General features: G+C 41.3%; 1 protein-coding gene and 1 long non-coding RNA gene across 3 annotated transcripts; both read right to left on the minus strand.

Annotated features, from left to right (window-relative positions):
* Window positions 1-489: 489 nt before the first annotated feature.
* LOC306927689 (LIM domain kinase 1-like) lies at window positions 490-16,656 on the minus strand. Its single transcript, XM_079507516.1, has 15 exons — window positions 16,221-16,656; window positions 12,195-12,333; window positions 8,499-8,608; window positions 7,664-7,840; window positions 7,226-7,331; window positions 6,560-6,831; window positions 6,002-6,191; window positions 5,819-5,905; window positions 5,114-5,245; window positions 4,964-5,023; window positions 4,786-4,851; window positions 4,409-4,601; window positions 3,997-4,052; window positions 3,012-3,169; window positions 490-2,737 (listed from the first exon to the last, which is right to left on the minus strand). Exons 1-15 carry the CDS (start codon window positions 16,262-16,264, stop codon window positions 2,131-2,133), a joined length of 2,397 nt encoding a protein of 798 aa, XP_079363642.1. The 5' UTR covers window positions 16,265-16,656; the 3' UTR covers window positions 490-2,130.
* Window positions 16,657-19,350: 2,694 nt separating this feature from the next.
* LOC306927413 lies at window positions 19,351-21,737 on the minus strand. 2 transcript variants are annotated; one of them, XR_013790508.1, is made up of 5 exons: window positions 21,671-21,737; window positions 21,024-21,068; window positions 20,669-20,692; window positions 20,393-20,458; window positions 19,351-19,536 (listed from the first exon to the last, which is right to left on the minus strand). It is a non-coding gene; the product is annotated as an uncharacterized lncRNA (long non-coding RNA). The 2 variants fall into 2 exon arrangements; XR_013790509.1 differs by having other exon boundaries at window positions 21,024-21,071; window positions 21,671-21,712.
* Window positions 21,738-22,701: the final 964 nt, after the last annotated feature.

Consider the following 22,701-nt stretch of genomic DNA (forward strand, 5'->3'; position numbering starts at 1 on the left):
ATCGATGAATGATGACGAGCCCTCTGGTGTTCACACAGCGAGAAATAAAGTGACTTGTGTCTGTCTGTTCAATGCGAAATGCAAAAGGTAAGGTTGCTCACACAAAGCTACCCACGCAATAAAGCAATAGCAATAGCATTCAAGTTCAAATTGTAAGACAGTGTATAACATACATACAGTATTAACAGCGCATGAAAAACGTGACAGATCGTCCTCCTGTGACGTCGCAGAGTGGTGCTGTAGTCTTTAGTGTATAGTGTACTGTAGTCCACTCCGCTACTCAGTGCACTGCCACTGAGCCAATTACCCACCTGTTGCTGGCTAGCCTATCATGGATCAGTGATAGCTATAGTGGCAACTGGCAAGATGACACATTAAAAGAAAAAATCTTTTAGGTTTTTTTAATGTGATTTTGTATTATTTAAAAAGAATATGTGTCATGTGGGTTTCATCATGTCATTTGAAATATCATTTAAACCATTTTTTTAAATGAAAATTACAGAATGCGCCTGGAAATGTTAAATGGTGTGAAATATTGAATATTATGAGTCTATTTTTTGTCAATTTTTGTCTCACATATGTAATGAGAAAACCTCACCAAAAATAATAATAAATACACTGCAGTAGTTTTTTACACGTTTCATGATTCATCAAATCAAATATCTTAATCTTGTGGAAAAACAGGTTACACCATTGAAAATTGACAATAATTGGTTAAATTAACTTGGTGCTTTTTATTTAACCTAACAACAATTTGTGTGGGTGAAAGAGGGAGGAGGGACCATATAAGATTATTATTATTTCGTCTATTTACATGTGGGCCAAATTATATTTAAGAAAATAGATACCGGTAATCTATAGTCCATGTAGTTAGGGCCTTTGAAGTTGTCTTATCAGCATGCAGCCAACATTGTCATGTTTGTGCTTAAGTGGTATAATTTAAAACTGATTAATGTATCAGCAAATAGAAAACGCATATTTGGTGTGGATCTTTAAGCGACAATTATTTCAGAGAGTGGATGACATGCAACACATGTCACATGACTACATAGCAAATCTTTGCATTACTCAGTGGTTGTGGGCTGGTTTCACAGATACAAATGCTGGGTTTAACATAAAGGCTGTGTCCAATATATTAAACAAAATATTGCTCTATTGGGACCAATCTTTTGGTTCTCATCAATTCATTTAGACACCAACCAAAGCTGCACATGGGACAAAAAGATGGAGTTGCATAATACTCGTGTAAACAGCTGAATGTCAGTCATCAATTTTGGTCAATTCCCAAATATGTAAACATCCACATTCTTAGCATGGCTGGCTACCACATTATTTTGTGCACCACCAATAATCTTTGATCTCTATACTTTTTATTAGCACACATATTCTACTCTACTCTAGGGATCTGGGCTAGCAGCTAACCAGCTTAATTGGTAAACCCAATGCCATTAAAATATCTTTCCCTTGTATTTGTTAAAGAAAATGTATTATTCCAAGTGTTTAACATTAAAACATTCCTCCAATATTTTTGATATTGACTAAAATACAGATACAGGGCCATCAAAGAAGGCTTTCTGAATCCAAATTGTGCAGCTTTATAAAGTGCAGTATTTTCACAGCTTTTAATCAAGGCATATATTGGTTTACACTACAGAGCAGCAGTGTTAGAAGACAAACACAAATGCATACACATTCCTTGTTGTTTTACCTTCTAAAACATGTTTATATTAAATGCATTTACGGTATACTGATGTCATTAATATGACCTTTTATTTGAAAAGGTGTCTTTGAGAAAGCAATACACTTTCACCCCACAGTCAGTCGATTATAAAACTAAACTGGTAAAGCTGGCCTCCACTAAAGCCTAGTTTATGCTTCAGTGATAAAGTGTTGTGTGACAGCAGTGTTCAACATCTATATTCAACAAGAATGTGTTTTAACAGAATGTGTTTTAACTGACGTGGCTGGCGTAACGTTGCACATGTCTTTATCTATCTGAGGTAACTTTGTGCCTAATGTTATGCTCCCAAAATACCCAAAATAGCCGATCTATATTAAAGCTATACATTGGCTATTGTTGGTCTGTGGCAGCGGTGTATGTATGACAAAGTATAAATCGGGCTTTAGCCCTCAGAGAAACGAGCTATCCTCTGTGGTTCTGTCCCACAAAACCCTGCATATTCTCCTGGGCCTGTTAGGGCGGCCCGGCAGAGGGCTGCGGACCTGCTGCAACTGAGAGGCTTCCGGCTGGAGCATTGGATGCTCTGAGTGGCCTTTGTGTTCAAATGTTTCACACTGCTCTTTGTTTGAATCTCCACCAATGGACATCAGGTGACCTTTAGAGCAGTCGTGGTTCTTGGGTTGTGAGCAGTCCTCATGGCCGCCGTTCAAGCAGGCGTGGTTGCCATTGCTTTGAGTGTCTCTGTGGCTGTGCTGATGCTGTCTGGCGCCTGGACGATCGTGGTTGAGTGTGATGTTCTCGTCTCGATGCTGTGACAGTTCAGCGAGACCACAGCCAGGCTGTATGTGACTACTGGAGTCATCTGAAATAAGACTGGGGTCAGAGCTGTCGTTTTGCTGGTTGTGGTCGGATGAGACGGTGTGTTGGAGGTGTTGGTGATTGCAGCTCTTCCAGAAGGCCCTGCAGTGGTGCTCCAGCTCAGACAGCACAGGCAGGCCAATGTCCAAATGCATCAGTAGGTTCTCTAGCCACTCGTCCAGTTTCACAAAGGATGGACTGAGGAGAGAAAGAAAGAAGCATGTGACAAATAATGATAATACGAGATACAAACTCAAAGATCTGTGGTGTTGAGCAAAAAGCAACATCTTGTGAGCTTGCAGGTCAGCTATTTTCACTCTTTTTGAACATTTGAAAGACTTACTGTAGATGACATGCCCAAAATATGGACACTCTGTGGGTTTATATACAGTATTAACCAATGCAAAGTAAACTGTATCAAACTGGTATTCATTTAAATGAAAGATTTTGAGAATGAGAATGAATGTTGTACCGTGTATCTGCCTCCAGGTCACAGCACAGGGCAGCTACGGGCAGGAAGGCAGCAGGGCAGTCTGGAGGGTGCAAGTGTTCCAGAAAACCATTGACATTCAGCCCGAAGTCTGAGCTCCGAGGTAAGAAGTCAGGGTCTGCACTCACTCTGCCTATTATCTTGAGAGACACAGTGACAGATGGGCACGATGCAACTGTGAAAATATTCAACTTAGGGATGTTTTTAATAGTTTATACACAGTAGAATGAAATGTGCATTTTGATAATCAACCTTTCCTTTCGCTGAACTCAATTCTAACAAATTGTGTTTATCTGTATTGAAAAAGATCTTTGTCTGATAAAAGGGACCTTTGCTGGCTATACTTATATTATATACCTCTACACCAGCATGCCTGTTAGATCATGAAGGGCCACAGACCAGGCAGTAATCAAGAGTCACAGCAGTTTATTTAGGTTTTACAGTGCAGATGGCAATGAAACGATGAGTGACATGATATGATGATGATAGAGGTGATGATCTTCAAATAATGCACCAACTTTGCACATCGGAGCTGTGGTGTCCCCCAGCACCTCTCCAGTGAGACAAGCAAATGTTTGTGTGGCTCCTACCTATAGCCACAGGTGTGCCAAATTAGTATCTCCACCCACCGCCAAACGAGGCAAACAGAGTGGTGGGGTTTTCTACAGTATACTTTGAAAAAGTAACAGAGCTTTTCTTTTAATCAGTTTGCATACAGTATACACTATACAGTATTGTTTTCTACAATTCTACTTTTTTAACCTTTATTTAACCAGTAAAAACCACATTGAGACTAAAGTCTCTTTAAATGTAGATAGCATAGATAGACAGATCGAGGTTTAATGTTTAACTGGAATCCCAATTCTATGTGATTGGCTTCAAAGTCCCACTGGACAAGAGCATCTGCTAAATTCTTACATTTTAAATACATAAATGAAACATTGCCTCTGATGTCAAGTGGTCCTACCTCACATATCATGATGCCAAAGGAGAAGATGTCGACTCGTTCATCATAGCTTTTCCCTGGAGGTGCACAGCAGAGAAGAAGGTAACATGTATGATGATTAGCATGCGCTACAAGTTTTTTCTACTTTTCTACTTTTCATTACTTAACTCATGATTTGCTTAGGATGCTGTCAACCAAGACTTTTATTTATCCCAATTCAATGAGTACCATCTATTTTCTTAATTTTCTGGAGTAAAGCCATCAGCCATGCCACTCAACATAAATCATGAGCCAGATTCAAACCCAGAACATCACAGTGATTCATCTTGATATTTATTACTGCTGAAAGGCTATTTTTGTGGAAATGCCAAATGGCAATTGGCCGTACATTGTGAAACAGCGCCCTCTAGTGGGAGCTAATAACAATAATCACCATGGATCATCTCAGGGGCCATCCAGTAGGGGTTCCCCACCACAGTGTAGCGTTTCCTGCGGTCTGGTCTTCGGAGCTCTGTCAGTCTCCCACTCCCTGCGGGGGGTCTCTGCAGAGTGGGGGCCCTACCCTGACACCTCTCCTCCTTCACCAGCCTGGCCAGGCCAAAGTCTGCCACCACCACACTCTGGTTCTAAAGACAGAAGGAAAAGTGAACAGTTTCACTAAATTCACTCAGAAGATAGCTGCTCAGATGGCTCAGAAGAGTTCTCGGTGGGGAGCAATTAGGGGTGAAGTGTCTTGAAGAAAATCGTTTGACAAAAATAAAGTATTTTCTTACAGCAAGATATAAATGGAACCTTAGTGCAGTACACTACCTCTCTGACCAAGCAGTTGTGCGAGTTCAGGTCACGGTGGATGACATTCATGGAGTGTAGATATGCCTGAGAAAGAAAGATGGAAAACGGAACATACTGTAGTACGTGAAGCATCAGTTTAGCGATAACCATATTATTAGTTTTTAGAGTAATAGGTAGGAATGGAGGAATGTCTCACCATTCCTGCTGCTATGTCTTTGGCAAAACTCACTCTCATATTCCAGGAAAAATCACTGTCCTTCAGATGAAAAGAATATACCTGTATGTCATACCATATTGCTCAAAACTATATTGATAATACATGGATGAAGATGAAAACCAGCCTCACCATCTTTTGAATAGTCTCCCTGAGAGTTCCTCCTTGCACATATTCTGAGATGAAGTTTAGCCGCTTGTCTTTATAAAGGAGACCAATAAACTTGAGGACATTCGGGTGGTCCAGACAACGCATCATCTTCACCTGTACAAATGTAGAGGAATCATACAGACATACACATCCACACGCTACTGAGTTCCCCAACACTGAGTGTAAAATTAATCAAGTGTAAAAATGGCCAATATGTGTTTTTTTTAGTGCAATCATCCAATCCACTAAGCAACTTTTGGGGGTGCTACCCACAAGTTTAGCTGTGTTTCTCATTCCACGAATGCCTGGTCCTTACAACCTGTACCTCGTTGGAAAGGTGACTAATGAATGATAAAAACTATATAAAATACAATACCAATTGGTATTATTAAAGGGGAGAAAATTAAATAATCAACCAAAGTTACATTTCTGAACTTTATATAGGCTACAGAACATAGGCTAGATATATTCTGTCTACCTACCTAGATATTTGTGTGTGTGCGTGCGTGCGTGCGTGCGTGCGTGCGTGCGTGCGTGCGTGCGTGCGTGCGTGCGTGCGACTTTAAACATTCAGCCTCAAATGTGTTTGCCTATTAAAATTTAAGATGCTGAACTGCTGTTGGGCTGTTTACCATCTTGAGGTTTGAGAGTTCCAAACCCCTCATCCTTTCTCGATAAGCTACCTACCTCCTTTAAGAAGGTCTTCTGTGTCTCCTCGTCAAAACGTATGAGCTCTTTCATCACCATCACCTCTCCAGTCTCTCGGTGTGTTACCTGAAAATTACATGATTATCTCAGGTGGAAATTGCATGTATATCTTGAAAATTAGAGCCATGGCTTCCCAACAGCACCGTTCTGTGCCAGTAGTACCTTGATAGCCTGTCCGAAGAAGCCCTTGCCGAGCACCTCACCGTGGATGAGGTCTGAGGACCTGAAGATGCGGTGACTCCTGTCTCCAGTGTCCACACGCAACGATTCTGAGCGCACCATGTCCCTGCGTTGGGACAGAAGAGGCATGGCGCCAGGCAAGAGGGGACACTTGTCTATACTACAGCTACGCCTAACAGAGAGACAGGAAACAGAAATGTATGTTGTAAGTGACTGACAGTGGCAAGACAGTGACAAGCACACAATATTTTCACGGTGAAACCTTTGCTACCCAAGTCTTTTGATCTGTTACATTTAAAGCTGCAATATATTGATATGTATGCCCCGATATAAGTAGCACAACTGTGCTGATTGCCAGTGATTGGAGACCTGTCACCTTTAGATCTTGTGATCAGACACTGGTTGACAAGAGGTATTGCATGAATGGTTAAAAACAAAACAAAAAACAGGCCTTCCCAATATTACGTGCTCACTGTGATAGCTGAATAGTGTAATTTTTTGTCAAGTAACACATGAAAGAGTCAGAAATCTTACACTTACAGGATATGTCTGGAACGCCTCTCCATTGTTCCTTGATGCTGAGGTGATACTAGGGCAGACATCCTGATTGGCTTGTGCATTTCCTCACCAGGACTAGGCTCCTCCTCCTCCACGCTGGGGAGTTTGGGGGTTCCACTGAGGCTATCATGGTCAGGGCGGGTGGCGTCGGTGTCCTGGGGACAGCCGGAGCTGCTGGTCTCTACAGCAGGCGGAGGGTTGTGCTCTATGGTCAGCTGCAGTGGTCTGTTCGTGTCCTGGATCACAGACATGATCTAGAAGTGGACGGACAGCGGCCACAGACCAATGTAGGCCTAGTCATCTACTACAGACATCATCAAAATGAAACCATTTATTGTAGTGATATTGCTTTGCATTTGGTAGAGTGGCTCTGCCGTTTATACTCTGTTCTCCTCTTTCTCATGTCTCTCACCACTGTACTACACAATACAATCCTCAGTATTAATTCAACATGTTATCCTCTTTCTCATGTCTCTCATCACTGTACTACACAATACAATCCTCAGTATTAATTCAACATGTTATCCTCTTTCTCATGTCTCTCACCACTGTACTACACAATACAAACCTCAGTATTAATTCAACATGACAGGATATTGTTGTGTACCTAACAGAGCATCAATGTTAATGGATCTTAGGCTACAGTACCTCGTCCGGGGAGACATTGCGGAGAGGGATGCCGTTCACCTCCAGCACACGGTCCCCGTTGTGGATGGAGTTCAGCAGGTCGGTACCGAGGACGGTTGGGTCCAGGCTGAGGAATAGTGAACAGGGACAGAGAGGTTATTCTAGCAGCTATAGATGTCACCAGATGTATTGGTAAGCGGAGATCTCTGATCAACTGGCTATGTGAGACTAGTAGTAAATTCCAATCCACCGACATTTCATGTTAAGAACCTCTGAGGGACTTTAATTTTCCATACACATATATGGTATCTATTTTATATACATATGTCATATGAGAATATGTTTCATATCCTGCCGTTTCTTGACAGAATGCAATGTGGTCTACATTCCCTTCAAGTTTAGACACACACATTCACATTCAGACAATTGAGACAAATAAAGCATAGGCAGAGAACTCACTCTGTCACGGTGACCAGAGGCCATTTCTCCTGGCTAATCTCTGTGGCCACATTCAGCCCTCGTCTGCCATCAGCACGGGGAGGGAGTGACACTAGCGCCACCAAGTGGGGACTCCTGGGCAGTGGCGATGCTGTCTCACTCTCAGAAGATGCTTTGCCCTGGCAGAAACAGTGGCCACTGCATGGCAGACAGACACGTAGAGGCGGTTTACCATCTCTATTTCTCTCCTATTTTAGCCTCTGATATACAGAAGTATACCAGTGTACACAGCAACATCCTCAATGTTTAACACTGAGAGTGTAAAATGTCTATTGTTACATTACTCAGGATTTTACAGTTTATGCTACTAGGTGATATTGTGGACATGGGATGGCATTGTGTAAGACAGACACGTCTCTCCTCCATTTGACCCATGTTCCTACACAATTCATTTTACAGTATCTCTGTGGGCCCCAAATGCCCCCGATGCATGGGTCCATTTGTCAGAGTAACACTGGGTAACGTTGACGCTGCACCAGCGACTCTTGCAGGTTGATCAAGGATGCCCGTTAGCATGGGTAATGAAGCTCCTCAGTGGCAGGCAGCCAGGCATAAAGAAGCAGCTTGAAGGAGGAACATGGTTTCTTTACCAATTAAGGACTGACCAGTTCAGACACCAACCAGTAGGGGTCAGCAGTGACAAAATTACAAAAGTGTGTGTGTGTGTGTGTGTGTGTGTGTGTGTGTGTGTGTGTGTGTGTGTGTGTGTGTGTGTGTGTGTGTGTGTGTGTGGGGGGGGGGGGGGGGGGGGGGGGGGGGAGAAAGAATGAACAGTGAACACTGAGGTTATACTAACCAGTAGAGCTCTGAGTGCTGTACCAGTGTGTAGGTTTCTCCATCTCCAATGAACATTTCACAACTCTTACATGTGAAACACTCGGGGTGGAACTTCTGCTCTCCAGCAACCTACACACAGTGAACACACAGACAGGAAGGATGACATAACACAACGGAAAGAGCAGGGAGGAGAGAGATTGGCATACAGAGTACATACAGAGTACAGACATACAGATGAGTTTGGCCCTGCCTGCTTTATAATAGCATATTACATCATTTTAATCTACCGTATACGTGTGTGGAATGTGGACAGTGAGAACAAAGATGGAAGACAAAGAAAGGAGTGAAAATATTATATACCGGTAGATGGTTAAATAACAAAATCCAAAACATGATTTTAATTACACAGTACCTAACATAAATTGCGATTGACACCGCAGTTATGATTGCGCCCAGGGCAGCGCTCCGCAGATTTGTTTATACATTTACGGTACCAACAATGCCCATTGAGAACGCTACCAGGCAATCACAGTGCGTCCTTTCTGGGACGTGGCAACATCCAGATGCATAAACATATAACGCGTTATATGAAGAAAATATATATGTTTATTCAAGACAACAAACAAACAAACAAACAAACAAAATGTTAAGTCCCCACTCCCCACATTGACCTCTCACTAATCCTCTATTTAGAGCTATTTAGATTTCAGACAGAAAGGAGTTAAAAAGCAAAGATTGTGAGCCAAATGTGAACTCTCAATATTGCTACATAGGCCTACTGAAGAATGAACCCACAGACTCATCAGACTGGCCTCTTTCTGAGAAATATAATGAACTTCCTCAAAGAAAAATAGATGAAAGCAACAATAAAGCCAAAGAAAATAGGGCAGGCTTGGCCTGATTTGCAAAAATGCAAATAAAACTTTGAATTATGCAAGTTCTTTGTGTAGATTAAAGGCTTCAAGGCCTGATACTGTCAGGGTGTTTCCACAGGGATATCCTCCACTTAACAGTTAAAGATAAAAAACAGTATTTATTGTCACATTGAGGAAGCAAAGAGGAAGGAAGCTTCTGAACATACAGCAGTAGTTGGCTTTAGTTTACACATTGTAATAGATGTACTAATTGCAAGGCTTGAGTTTGGATAGTTGTGAGAGTGAGGTCCAGTTCATACTGTATAGGGCAGGCTACTCAACTACAGTACTCGTTTTACTGAGATTATCCTTAGGAACGAGTTTAGGATTATGCAGTTGTACTGGGGTTAAGTTTAGGAATAAGACTATAGGTATTTAGGCATAGTTTTACTGAGGTTGCATTTAGTAATAAGGTTTGAATTTGGCATAGTTTTACTGAGGTTACATTTAGGAATAAGGTTTGTTTTAGGCATAGTTTTACTGAGGTTGCATTTAGTAATAAGGTTTGAATTTGGCATAGTTTTACTGAGGTTACATTTAGGAATAAGGTTTGTTTTAGGCATAGTTTTACTGAGGTTACATTTAGGAATAAGGTTTGTTTTAGGCATAGTTTTACTGAGGTTACGTTTAGGAATAGCCTACCTGATTAGACTACCGGATTAGACCCGGGGCGAGTCACGAGTTTTGGGGCAAGTGTTCCTGTATTCGTTCGCTATTTTTCAAAAAATTAAATTAAATAGAGATTGTGGTATTGTGTGTAAGTTCTCTTCCTAGAAATGAGTTACAAAAATAGAGTGACGTCTACAATTCTAAAAAGCAAACACTCACTCAAGTAAAATACAGATACAATTTTATTTTTCTATTATAATGTACTGTATGTAGGCCTACCTCATTACTGTCCACCAATGGTTGTGTATGATCAATAATCTTTTTGATTTGGACATCAATATGTAATCAATTTGCTACTATTTGAGTATACCTGTATAACCTAACCATTTAGGTTTAGGGCAGTGAAAACTTTAACTTGACTCCGCCAGATGGGGCAGCAGAGAGTACACTGGGTTTAGTGGCAGCGGTGGCCGAACGGATAGCAGAGCGGTCTTGATACCGGAAGGTCGCCAGTTCGAATCAGCGGTCCGACACGTTAAAATTACCACCGCTGAAGTGCCCTTGAACAAGGCATTGAACCACTACGATGAAATGTTCTATGAGCAGGGCCTGGCTGGAAACAAGTTCTTGAGCTTAGCCCAGATACCCTGGGTAAATATAGTAATCATTTCATTTCCCCCCTCCTGCAGGAGGGGGGAACCCAGTGTACTCTCTGCTGCGGAGTCAGGTTATGAAACCTTAGCCTTGTGTAGCGATACTAATATCACTGCGAGACATGGCCAAAGTAATTCCGGGGGTCCCCAGCCAAAAACGTTGAGAACCCCTGGTTTAGAGGATAGTAACTTGTACAGGTGGTATAGAGTCTCTTCTCTGACTATAGTGTTAGTTTTAGGACTGATTATGGTGAATTGTTAGTGTACAGGTCAAACTGAGGCCACTCCGGCCAGTACAGGAGAAATGGGCCAGGAAATTAGTGTTTCCTTTTTACTTGAATATTGCTTACTTGCACAATACAAAAGCCTTTGTAAGATGTAAAATGTTGTATATGTAAGGCTGATGTAGCAGACCATATTTTATAGTAACACAATTGCATACAATATTTTCCAATTTTTAGTTTGGTGGGGTGTGACCCTAACCATTCCATGGCTCTAATGTGGTAATATGATGATTCAGTAGAGTAAATCTTGAAAAAACAAGAGGGTGGCCGCACACGCCAATAGCCAGAGTGCCAATATTTTATTAGGACAGCAGGTAAGACAAAAATGAATCCAACGTTTCGGCGGTTAAGGCTTCAGGGAATGAAGGCTTAACCGCCGAAACGTTGGATTCATTTTTGTCTGTGCTGGCACCGCTACAAGGACTTCGGTGTGCGTTAGCATTTTTGTACAATATATGATGATTCAGATCATATCTGTTGCTGTTTTGACATACCCTCACCTTTACACACACTCTTGTCATACACAGACGCTATAGCAAAAACAGGCAGATGGAACCTCCACCCCAAACACACCCACACCCCCTGCACACACATACACACTCACACACATTTCCAGACATTCAGACAATCAGAAGAAAGTAATCTGCTTACACTTTGTCATTATGACTTAATATGCATTGGCAGCACCCACCAGCTCACCATTAATCTGTACTTTAGTGCAGTGTGTTGTTTACTATTGTGTGATGTGGTGTTTCGCTCAAAAGGTCCACAACTCTGGACTATTGTTGGAATGTTTTATGACAGTGGTGGGTCTCAAAGGGGTCCAAAGACCCCCGGGGGTCCTTGAGGGGTTTCCGGGGGTTCCCCCAGCAAAATTAAAGTTAATAATGCACCAAAATCAGTTCAACCACTGTAACCTATATATACATCGGCTATTTGCAACTCGACAAGTTCGCAAGCTTGTAGATCTGCAATAATAAAAAAGAGAGATAGCGGTCATTGAAATTAAAAAGTTTTCTTTCTCATTTTGCATAAAGTATATGAGGTGTTTGTATTATTCATTAGGTAGTACAGTGGAGGCATACTGGAGAACAGATATGGTTAAAATATTCTTAACCAGTACTATACAACTATACATTTCTTGATATGAAAAACTGCTATCAACTGCGATGCATCAACAGCAGGGGCATGGATTCCTCCCCATACCCCCAGCATATCGGCTTTGTTGTTATACAGTAAACGATGAAAAGGTTACCATGACAAGTCCAGTAGCGATAGCTTCCTTACAGCCGTGGCACTGCTCTCCGTAGCGGGCCCAGTAATGCTTCTTACAGAAGAGCTGACCATCTCTCTCATAGTACCAGTGAGACAGGATGCAGCCACACTCACAACACCTGAGGGAAACAGAGGATATGCATGAGAGACGAGACATACAGTAAGACAAGATGAAGATACAGTAGGATTTCATTGATCCCTGGGGTGTAATTAGCCTACGTTAGTGAGCACAGGATATAAACAAAGGTACAGGAAAAACATGGAACATGTTTAAGAAATGTATTCAGCCCTTCCTCTTCTCATGGTCGAAGTCCAAAGCTGTTTTGTTTTTGTCCCCCTCAGCAATATTGTAAATACTTTCGTTTCTTGGTTGTTGTTGTTTTTTGTCTTTGTCTTTTTTTTTGTCTGCCCGCTCTTTTTCTCCTTCTGAAATGTACAAATGTACAATGGAAGCGATATTGCCCTTTGCCCCTGTTAAGTGTTGACTTGATGCCATATGTGGTCCTGAAGAAAGCAAGGATGTTACAGAGACACTGGAGATGGAGTAACTTGGAGGGGGGAGGGAGGGAAGAGGGGTGAAAAAAAAAATCCTGGGAACTGCACTTGTGTCCTATGTATGCATAGAAATGCTGTTATTGTACTGCTTTTTCCAAATAAAATAAATATTATAAAAAAAAAGAAATGTATTCAGAGCCAGAGGTGAGAAATGAAGAGGATCATGAGAGTAGAAAATTAGCAACACTTCTTATGAATTAAGCACTCATAAATAATGCTTCATAATAATAATCAGTTTCATATAACATTTTATAATTACTTTTAAGGTCAAGTAGAAATGCATCATAATCTGCATAGTAGACTATCTCACTCTGTATAGACAAATCCATGGAGCAGTGGCCTATAGGCCAGGTGTAGCTAATCAGTGCTGGCTGCGCCCAGGGCACCCCTCCGTGGCCCCAAAAGTAATTAGGTTCTCTGCTTACAATAATCAACATTATATAATATTTGATAAAGTCAAGAATGTATATCCCGTTATTGATGTTATTGTGATTATAATACCAGATTGACTCGAACCTCCTTGCCTACAACAACAGTGTGGCTTCAACAGGCACAAACAGCCAGTCTTGCCATTCAGAATTGAAATACACCTCATGCACAAACTATTTCAATACGTGTGACTCTAACCCTCACACACACTAGTCCAGAGGGACTCCAACCACCAGTGTGGCGGTACAATATGAAAAACAAGAGGCCAAGATGAGTGAAATCAATGATGGAACATACAGGGTATAATAACAGTGAGGGAGGTGCAGGGCACCACGCACGCACGCACGCACGCACGCACGCACGCACGCACGCACACACGCACACACACACACACACACACACACACACACTTCAGAATGTTTGACCCAGAATAGGGGCGCTAGGTTTCATGTAGCTAAATATCACTTATGCTCCAAACATTCTCATGATGCATCTCAAAAGAAGCCTATATCTTCTCTATGTTTTTCCATGTCCTATTTAGTGTGTGTTTGTTGTTGAGAAACTATCAGTGACATCATACCGTATGTCACTGACAGTACTAATATAATTAGTACAGTTTTATTATGACTATGTGAAACATAGTCATATGGTGTCTCACATGAATTGACTCCCACCAGAATCTGTGACCACTGACCAAACAGTATGACTTAATAGAAAAGTAATCGCCAAGGGAACAGTCCATTCCCTTCATGAATATTGGCCCTGGGGGGAACAATAATTATGAACTCCAAGCATTATGACAGTGGTCTCATTAACTACAGAACAACAGGGCATTCATGTTCAGCCTTCTAGAACAGCAAATACAAGCCTCTTGCTTGAAAACTTGCAAAGTTGCAAACTGAATACCGTCGAATAAAAGCCATATATTGCACCGTTGGAACCCGTTTTCTTATCTCTCCAACACTGCCGCTTGGAGTGGGAGGCAACTTCCTGGACAGAGTAAAGGTCCATGCTTCCTTTTACCTAGACTTGTAAGGCCATGTTACGCTCACAATAGAGAATGAAAAACTTTGCCCAACAATTGAAAATTCATGTCAGGAGAGGAAGAGATGGAGAGTTGGAGACGCATAGTTCCTCTCATATGAAATATGTTTACAGACAACCAAATATCATTCATTATATATAGTGATTAATTAATGATATATATATCATATCAGGGGTTTATTAATTATAGATAGGATGCATCAATTGGTGTCTTTCTTTTTAACTAAGTATTTATATGTCTGGGATTTTGATGTAAGACAAGGAACTCTAGTGGAACTTTCAATTGCAGTACGTCATGTTTGAGTGTGAGCATCCCAAAAGAATGACAAAGAAGGCCCTTACCAGACAGTGTGTCGTAATACCAAATCTAACAGAAGAGCTCTTTCTTATTTGCTGAGAAAAGAATGGGGATCAAGGAGGGGAAAAAAGCATTGTCTAGGGTCAGCTGCACGTTTATTTCTGTCCTCCTGTGTGTGTGTGTGTGTGTGTGTGTGTGTGTGTGTGTGTGTGTGTGTGTGTGTGTGTGTGTGTGTGTGTGTGTGTGTGTGTGTGTGTGTGTTTTTGCCTTTGGCGACGGATGTGGGACATAATCAGCCTCACATCTGCCATTAGGCAAACATCTGGACTCAGACTCAACACCAGAATCCATCCAGGCATGAAATAAAGAATTGTAACCGCATGTTTTATGATTCAAGCTTGACTCACATCAATAATCTTCTTGAACTCTATGTCTAAATATTCCTGTGAATTTGACTTGTCATCTCTGTCCTTATTACTCCCTGCTGCTCCCGTGGCTCTGTGCACCGGCCGGCCCCCAGACACAATAGAACCCAAGGTTGAAAAAATATCAACCTTGCTAATGATGTCATAACACACTGTTGTAGGTCAAATGTCATGTCCTGGTGACGCATGATATCATGGTTGCCTCCCAGTTATCTCCCTGCTGGACTTCCTCTAAAAACATCTGTCATAATGGGCATGCACAATACTAGGACACCTGACAGTAGAATACTGTATGAGATCACTTAATGTATTAACTCCTTGTGCAGATTTGTCCTTAGATGCCCATACAGAACCCACCATTGCCAATTGTACAGCTCACTTGACTGGCTGCAGCCCAAGGCTAGAAGGCAACACCACTGGTACCTATTCCTTTTCAAATGCATCCACCTCAACTGCCCTTCATACCTGAAACAGTCCCTGAAACCATTCACATCCCCATACCCACTTAGACACACACAACACCCCTATCTCATGGTTCCCAACAGAATATTCTCGGTATCCGGACGCAGGTCATTCCACTACAAAGCTCCATCTGACTGGAACAACCTTCCACTTTCACTCAGATCAACTACCTCTCTAGGCCGCTTCAGGACTTCCCTATTTTCAAATCTCCAAACAACCTGTTCATGCTTCTAATACTACTTACTCACATGTTTACTTCTTACTGGTTATAGTACTGTTTTTCTCTATTTCCATATATAAACGAGTTGGGGGTCAGGGGTGGGAGAAGGGGAGCAAGCTAACTGTACCTGTATGTGTATGTCCTGTGTGTTTGTACTGTATGTCATGTTGTGTCTTTAGTACTGTGTACTTGCACTGCTGTATTGTTTGTATTTTGTATGTATAGGACCCCCTCGAAAACGAGATGCGACATCTCAAGGGGCCATCCTCTCAATAAAGTTCAATAAAGTTCAATTTTACTGAGTATTCATTACAGACCCAGCACGTTTCTGGTACAGCAAAAAAAGACAATTTGCAAAAATGTAGGCCTACATGCTCACATTGGATTTGTGATTGTTGGAGGAAGTATTTAAAAAGAGAAGTGTAAATACTATATGTGTATAGTGCAGAGAGGGACAGGAGTCACCGGACTTGGTTCTAATCAGACTTTAGTAACTCAAATAATTGTCATCACACACACACACACACACACACACACACACACGCTACAATGACAATGCCAGTGGAATCGTACCTCCCTTTCATTCCTCGGCGGAATCTCTGGTCCCGTCGTGACATTTGGACCCGTTCAGTTCTCTTCACTCCAACAGGACAGCTGTCACTCACTCCCTCCCTTTCCCAGGTCAGGCCGGGACAGATTTAGCGGAAAGACAGTAAATAGCAGAGCTCGTCACTCTCATGCGTGCTTGTTTGGATCTCCTACAATGACCTCCTCTGTGGTTGTTCTCCATGTGCTGCCTGGGCAGATGAAGTCTGGGGCTGTATAGTATAATATGGGAGACACTCTTACACCGCTCGCTGACAGCAAGTCTCCCTCTACTGGCCACTGACAGCCAGCCAGTGTCCCTCTGCAGGTCACTGACAGCCAGACAGTGTCCCTCTGCAAGTCTCCTGCTGGTAACATCCAGTCAGTTTCCCTCTGTCTGTTGGTCACCTTCTGGTCACTGACATCCAACCATTCAACCTCTGCATGGTCACCAAGCAAACCAAGCCAAGGATAGAACCCCCCCTCACACCACCCTATTTCTAACCTTTGGCTTTATAGACCCGGCAAGTGGCAGATAGAGTTACACTCCTACTTGCTCTGCATAGCATACATACAAGGCTGCAAGTGAAGTAGAGAACTATGCTTACTGTATATGCATGTTATCTGCAAAGGCATGGCACATGTTCACTGATGTGCAGTTAGTTTGTGTAAGGTGTGCAGGCATGAGTGTGTGTGTGTGTGCGTGTGTGTGTGCACGCTCACAAATTTGACATGAATCAGTTCTCTTTTCATCAGCCCAAGTAGGCACACAGCCATAATCTCTTTATGAATGCCCCAATTACCCCACTCTGGTTTAACAGCAGCCTCATTCACCACACACAACAAAGAGGGAAATGAAGAGGGAGAATTACATTCCAGGAGAGAGGAGTATGAGAACCAGTCCAGATCAGAGCCACTGAAACGCTATAAAACAAGACCAATTACTCATCTGAATATCATGCAGTGAGTGGGTATAAGCCTGCAATGCACATTACTGTATGTCTGTTAGTGTTAAAGCATGAGAAGCAACAAAGTAAAGACGTCACACTCTATTAGATTCAAAGTGTAAGTAAAATAAGATTTACTGTACTGTATCTCTGGACTGCATTTAAGCAAGTTAGTTCACATTAAATCTAAGAATAGCCCCAGACTGTGTCAGCAGGCAGCCGATCTGGAATCACACACTGCTCCAGTCTGTCAGACCAAGAACCAGGAAGAGGGTCACTGGATAGAACCAGGCAGAGGGTCACTGGATAGAACCAGGCAGAGGGTCACTGGATAGAAACAGGCAGAGGGTCACTGGATAGAACCAGGCAGAGGGTCACTGGATAGAAGAAAGGAGAGATACAGTAGACAATGCAAGAGATAGGGAGATGCTGTGTGTGTGTGTGTGTGTGTGTGTGTGTGTGTGAGAGAGAGAGAGAGAGAACACGCAGCATTACTCAATTGTTATTTGTCAATTGTTTATTTTTTAGAAAGGATTGTCAGAAATAGTGTATTGCATATAAAAAAGTGCATCATTCTCTTCATGGGCCAGATAGATGGCAGGTATTGTAGTTGCTAAACACATAAGTTGGCCTAAACGTTGGTATAAAACACAAATGCAAGCTCACAATGAAAGTAATATTAGTAGTAACACTAATAGTAACACTGAACATGTTTTACCCAAACAATATCACATATTACATCCATGCCAGCCCATCATCAGGGCAAGATAAAATAAAGCACATCATTTGCACTTTATCATTGAAGAAAACATTCAAGTTAAAATGCCAAAAAACTCATACACACAATTAAAAATTGCTTACATTCCTAACATGAGACTAAATAGCTGAGCACTGTATTTTTCTGCTGTTTCAGTATAAGTTAAAAATTCTTAAGTAAACACATGAACTTGTCAAGTTACAACAGTAACCCAATGTTAGTCAGAGCAGGTAATGTTAACCCAGCATCTTGTGATATCATTACCTCTCATTTAGCCCGATTCAATCTACAGCTTTCACATACAGCAAATATACAAGCCAGAGGCAAAGGTCACCATGTCCTCTTTATTAGTAGAGTATCATTCCAAAATGATAAACCCATGAGGACCAAAAAAACAACTCCTATGCTTACAAAATACTTGATATCATACAGTATAATTAAAACAGATTAGACTGATACTTTTTAAATGGCACAAGGTTTACAAAATGATGCCACTTCGAACAGCCACAAACCCTGAATAATCAGGTAATGATGGATGTTACCACTCTTACAGCACACTGCTGAATTCTCATAAAATCCACATTCAATGAAAGAACAAACAAAAAGACTTGTCAGGCACATTAAACAACATCATTACTGTAAGTAAAACAAGAGTAGCACTTCATTTGGCGTTACATACTGTAGAATAGCTGTTAGACATTGCCATTGCCATTGTGGCAACTACAGTTTAAGCCCATCTTCTAAAGCCTGATTTATACTTTGTCATACGATGGCGTATACATTAAGCTGAGAAGCATGAGCTCTCTAGTTTTACAGAGCGTCGAGGCATTATGGGGGCCTTAACCCATTTACACTGTTCATTTCAGCACAGAAGTTTGTCAGGGATCAGAGAACGGTCTGCACCAAATGTCACACCATAATAAAATGCCCTCGCATATATTATTCTCTGACTTTCACAGATCCCTGGCCTAAAACAGCATCTGTCCCTCTCTTTGTCTCTATAGACACAGGTGGACAGATTAGCCTGGTTGCTTGTGCTTAAACATGAAAACTAGACACAATCATTACACAAGTAGACATTATAATCACAAGTGTCTGTGATCTTCTGTTGAGGATGTTGCAGAGACTCTTTGGGAAATGTGTATGGAAGCCCAGCCTCAGAGAAGCACATTAGACGCCAGTTCAGCATGAAGACAGGTCTAGTGGAACTGCCCTGAGGGAGTTCTGGGTAGCAGTGTTCAGTGGAACTGCCCTGAGGGAGTTCTGGGTAGCAGTGTTCAGTGGAACTGCCCTGAGGGAGTTCTGGGTAGCAGTGTTCAAAAGCAGGATTCATGGTTTGACCGATAGCTGCACGAGAGTGCAGGTGAGGTGAAACAACACAAAAATAATAAAATAAACACATATTACAGTGGAGTTGAATTTAACAGCTTAGCGTCCAACTTGGTCTTTAATTTGATAGAGACCTTCTGTACAAGGTAAACAAACAGAACACGTTGAATGGTAACAGTAGCTTCTGTAATAGATTTTACATTCTGGAATCGCTGTTTTAATGAGGTCACTTCCTGTCACTTGGCCAATCACTTCCTCCTCCTGCCGACTCCTAAAGAGATCAGTCAAAACACAGAAAACCATTGGTCACTTCTCAAAATGACAGCTTTTGTATGTATGTCTGTGAATGAATCGCGTACCAAACGATTCATCTTGTAAGAACTGGTTAAAATCAAACCATAGTCATAACCGTAATGTTGAATAATCATTTGCACAGTAAATTACTTATAGTTAAAGCTGCAATCCATAACCATTTTGTATGAATATGTAAATACAATATAACTAACACAACTGTGGTGGTTGTAGTTCTTCTATTGATAAATGTTACTGTGGTCGGTAGGACCACCACTGCTTGAAAAGAGATGTTGTTGACTTTCTGTCTTAGCTCAGCAGTAGACATTTTGACACTCAAATGGGAGACTAGGGTTTGAATCCTGGGTAATACAAAAGTTACGGATTGCAGATTTAATTTATCCATATGCAACTCTGAAAGTATATAAATTAAACCAATGAACGTGTCCATTTTGGCTCCATTTGTATGCTCTTGGTGTATTCAATAAAACGTTATTTTAAAAAATCTGCATGGAAGAGTATGATTGATGATACAATGATACAATATCCCTACTCTTCCATTGACAATTGTATAGACCCTGTGGGCTGGAAACTACATGGTATTGCAACTTGCAAGTGGGGCCTCAAATAAATGGCAAAACCGAAAACAATAATTGATAATATAAGTTTTATCAATAATGTATCAATAATATAATATATTAAAAAAAGAAGAAAAGAAAATGTAATGGAATTTTCTTCTTTAAAACCTTGAAAAATGCGGGATTCCCGGTAGAACATTTGATGGATTGCAGCTTTAAAATAAAATAAATAACACTGAGGATGTTAAATAATGTTACCTCTGTACGCCCCAGATCCCAGTAAGGCCTGCATGGCTGCATACTTGGCTGCCATCTGTGCTTTGGCTGCAGGAAGGAAAAAGAATAATGAGATTGAGAAGAAAGACATTGGCCTTGATCTACAGTATAAGGTGTTAAAGTTTTATATCTTTCTTTTTCGACACAATGCAAATTGCAAAACTATAAGAGCATGAGTAATTTTTTTACTTGTGTCAACGAGAGAGAGAGAGAGAGAGAGAGAGAGAGGGGGGAATGTGAGAGAGAACATTTTCTTACATTTCTGACCAGCCCCCGCATATCCTAAGAAACAATAACAGGAAGAGAAAGAATCTGATTAGTCACTAAACCACCTGATTGTCCTCACAATGTTCACATTCAACCATCTAGAATAGATGTATTATCTCTGCAAAGATGTGAAAAACAACTTGCCATAATTAAAGCCTGAATTATATTGCCAAGTCGTACAGTTGCTCCCCGAAAGTAGCTGATATAAAAGCTAAAACATACACATTGTGATTTGTGAGCTTGTATGGCAGGGTATCATTTAAGCCTACTTTGCTCTTCAGGGTAAAACTGTTGCTTTTAATGATGTGAGGAGGAGAGAGGGCGGCAATAAGATAGGGAGTCTTACCTGGGTAGCCACCAGCGATACTGCCATAGCCAGGGACAGCACCTCCTGCTGGACGTTTGTACACTTTACATATTACAGCCAGTATCATACAAACTCCTACCTACAGTACCTACATACAGTACAGTAGGCCTATATGTATATAGCTGAACTCATAACATGCACTTCCACATGGATCTGACCAGTAGATTTGGACTTTACAATTGTACACCTTATATAGTTCCCAAATTATTATGTAAATCACCAGTGATTTGTGTGGCTGAAGCAATGCAAAGACCACTGTTATAAAACCACAAATTTGTGGTTTAAGAAAATCGAGTGTATTAAGGTGGTTGCACACTGGTGTGTTTTTTCGCTGCGTTTTGCAGATCCGAAAGTAGTAGGCTATCACTAGCTGTCAGCCTGTCACCAACACTCCACTAGACAGCTGCGGAAAACAGATAAAATCAACCCCGGTCCCAAAAAACTTTATACGGACGAAATATTCGGCTGCAGTGTGCAAACGTGATTGACATAAGGTGAGGTCGATCCTTTTTACTTCCTTCGACAAAAAAAAAAGTCAGAGAGTGACACCATTCATACCTGTCATTATATCCAAAAATCTATATTTTTGTTGCTCTCCACTGCAGTGACGAATGAGTCAAACTAACCTGGTAGTCCACCTGCTCCTCCTCCCACACCTCCTCCTGCACCACCTCCCACTCCTCCTGCTCCACCACCTGGACAGGAACAGAGGTGTGTCATGTTTAAATCATATTTTGTTGTGTGTCGGTGTAAAAATAATGTGTGCAGCGATCAAACAAAACAAGAAACTTTGTTGAGGGTACCACATTAGTAACACTGCACAGTAGGACGTGGCAGTCCACACATGTACAGTAGCTTATACAACATGAAGTCTTATCCTCCTCCAAGGAAACTCACCTGGAACCCCACCAGGTGAGTTTATCATGTGAAAGATAAAAGGTCTTATTATAAACTTGATCATCATAATAATGTCTAAAGCAGATGAAGGATACAATTTACAATAAATATTATTCACATAGAATACAAGAACACCTAGAGGTGTGCATAGTTGAGCCACAGCACCCTCTGCTGGGCAAATGTGCAGACCAGGTGACAGAGGCTCATTACAATTTTGCCACAAAAACCTCATAAGCGAATAAGTTGTGATATGAGTTAAATCTCTTTTGTCAACATGCTTCCTTTTGTTAGTTACTCCCATTGGTTTGGAACTCTGGTCAATAATAATATTATTGATGTCACCTATTATATGTCACCTGATGCCGAGTCAAGCCCAGTTTATCAAGCAAACGCAGAGAGAACATGATGGGAGAAAATAAAGGGGAAGGAAAGGCTGTCAGGTGATCGGAGAACTCTGTCTACTGGTACGGTATGTCTGGTGACAAGAAATCTTTTTGGAGGAAAAAAAGTAGTTAAGGCAGCTCTTATATATATTGGGAGGGTGACTTTTCAAAGTAGATGTAGGTTTGTTAGCAACCATTCTTGCCGCTGTTCAAGCAACGTGATTGAATTTAGATTTCACCACATGTATCAGTAGGCAGAGATCTCTGATCGTCTGGCAACGCAAGACAAGGTCAAATAAAGCAAATCATAAACGAATTATACAAATAATTTAATTATTAGTTTACACATTATAAAATAGTGAGTTAAAAACATTAAA

This window comes from Electrona antarctica (genome assembly GCF_951216825.1).
Source record: "Electrona antarctica genome assembly, chromosome: 8".
NCBI classification, from domain to species: Eukaryota; Metazoa; Chordata; class Actinopteri; order Myctophiformes; family Myctophidae; genus Electrona; species Electrona antarctica.

Coding starts and splice junctions, on each gene's coding strand:
- LOC306927689 (XM_079507516.1), bottom strand. CDS start 16,264: ATGTCACGACGGGACCAGAGATTCCGCCGAGGAATGAAAGGGAG. Junction 4,602..4,785: donor ACAACTGCTTGGTCAGAGAG/GTAGTGTACTGC, acceptor TTCTGTCTTTAG/AACCAGAGTGTGGTGGTGGC. Junction 3,170..3,996: donor TTGGCATCATGATATGTGAG/GTAGGACCACTT, acceptor GTGTCTCTCAAG/ATAATAGGCAGAGTGAGTGC.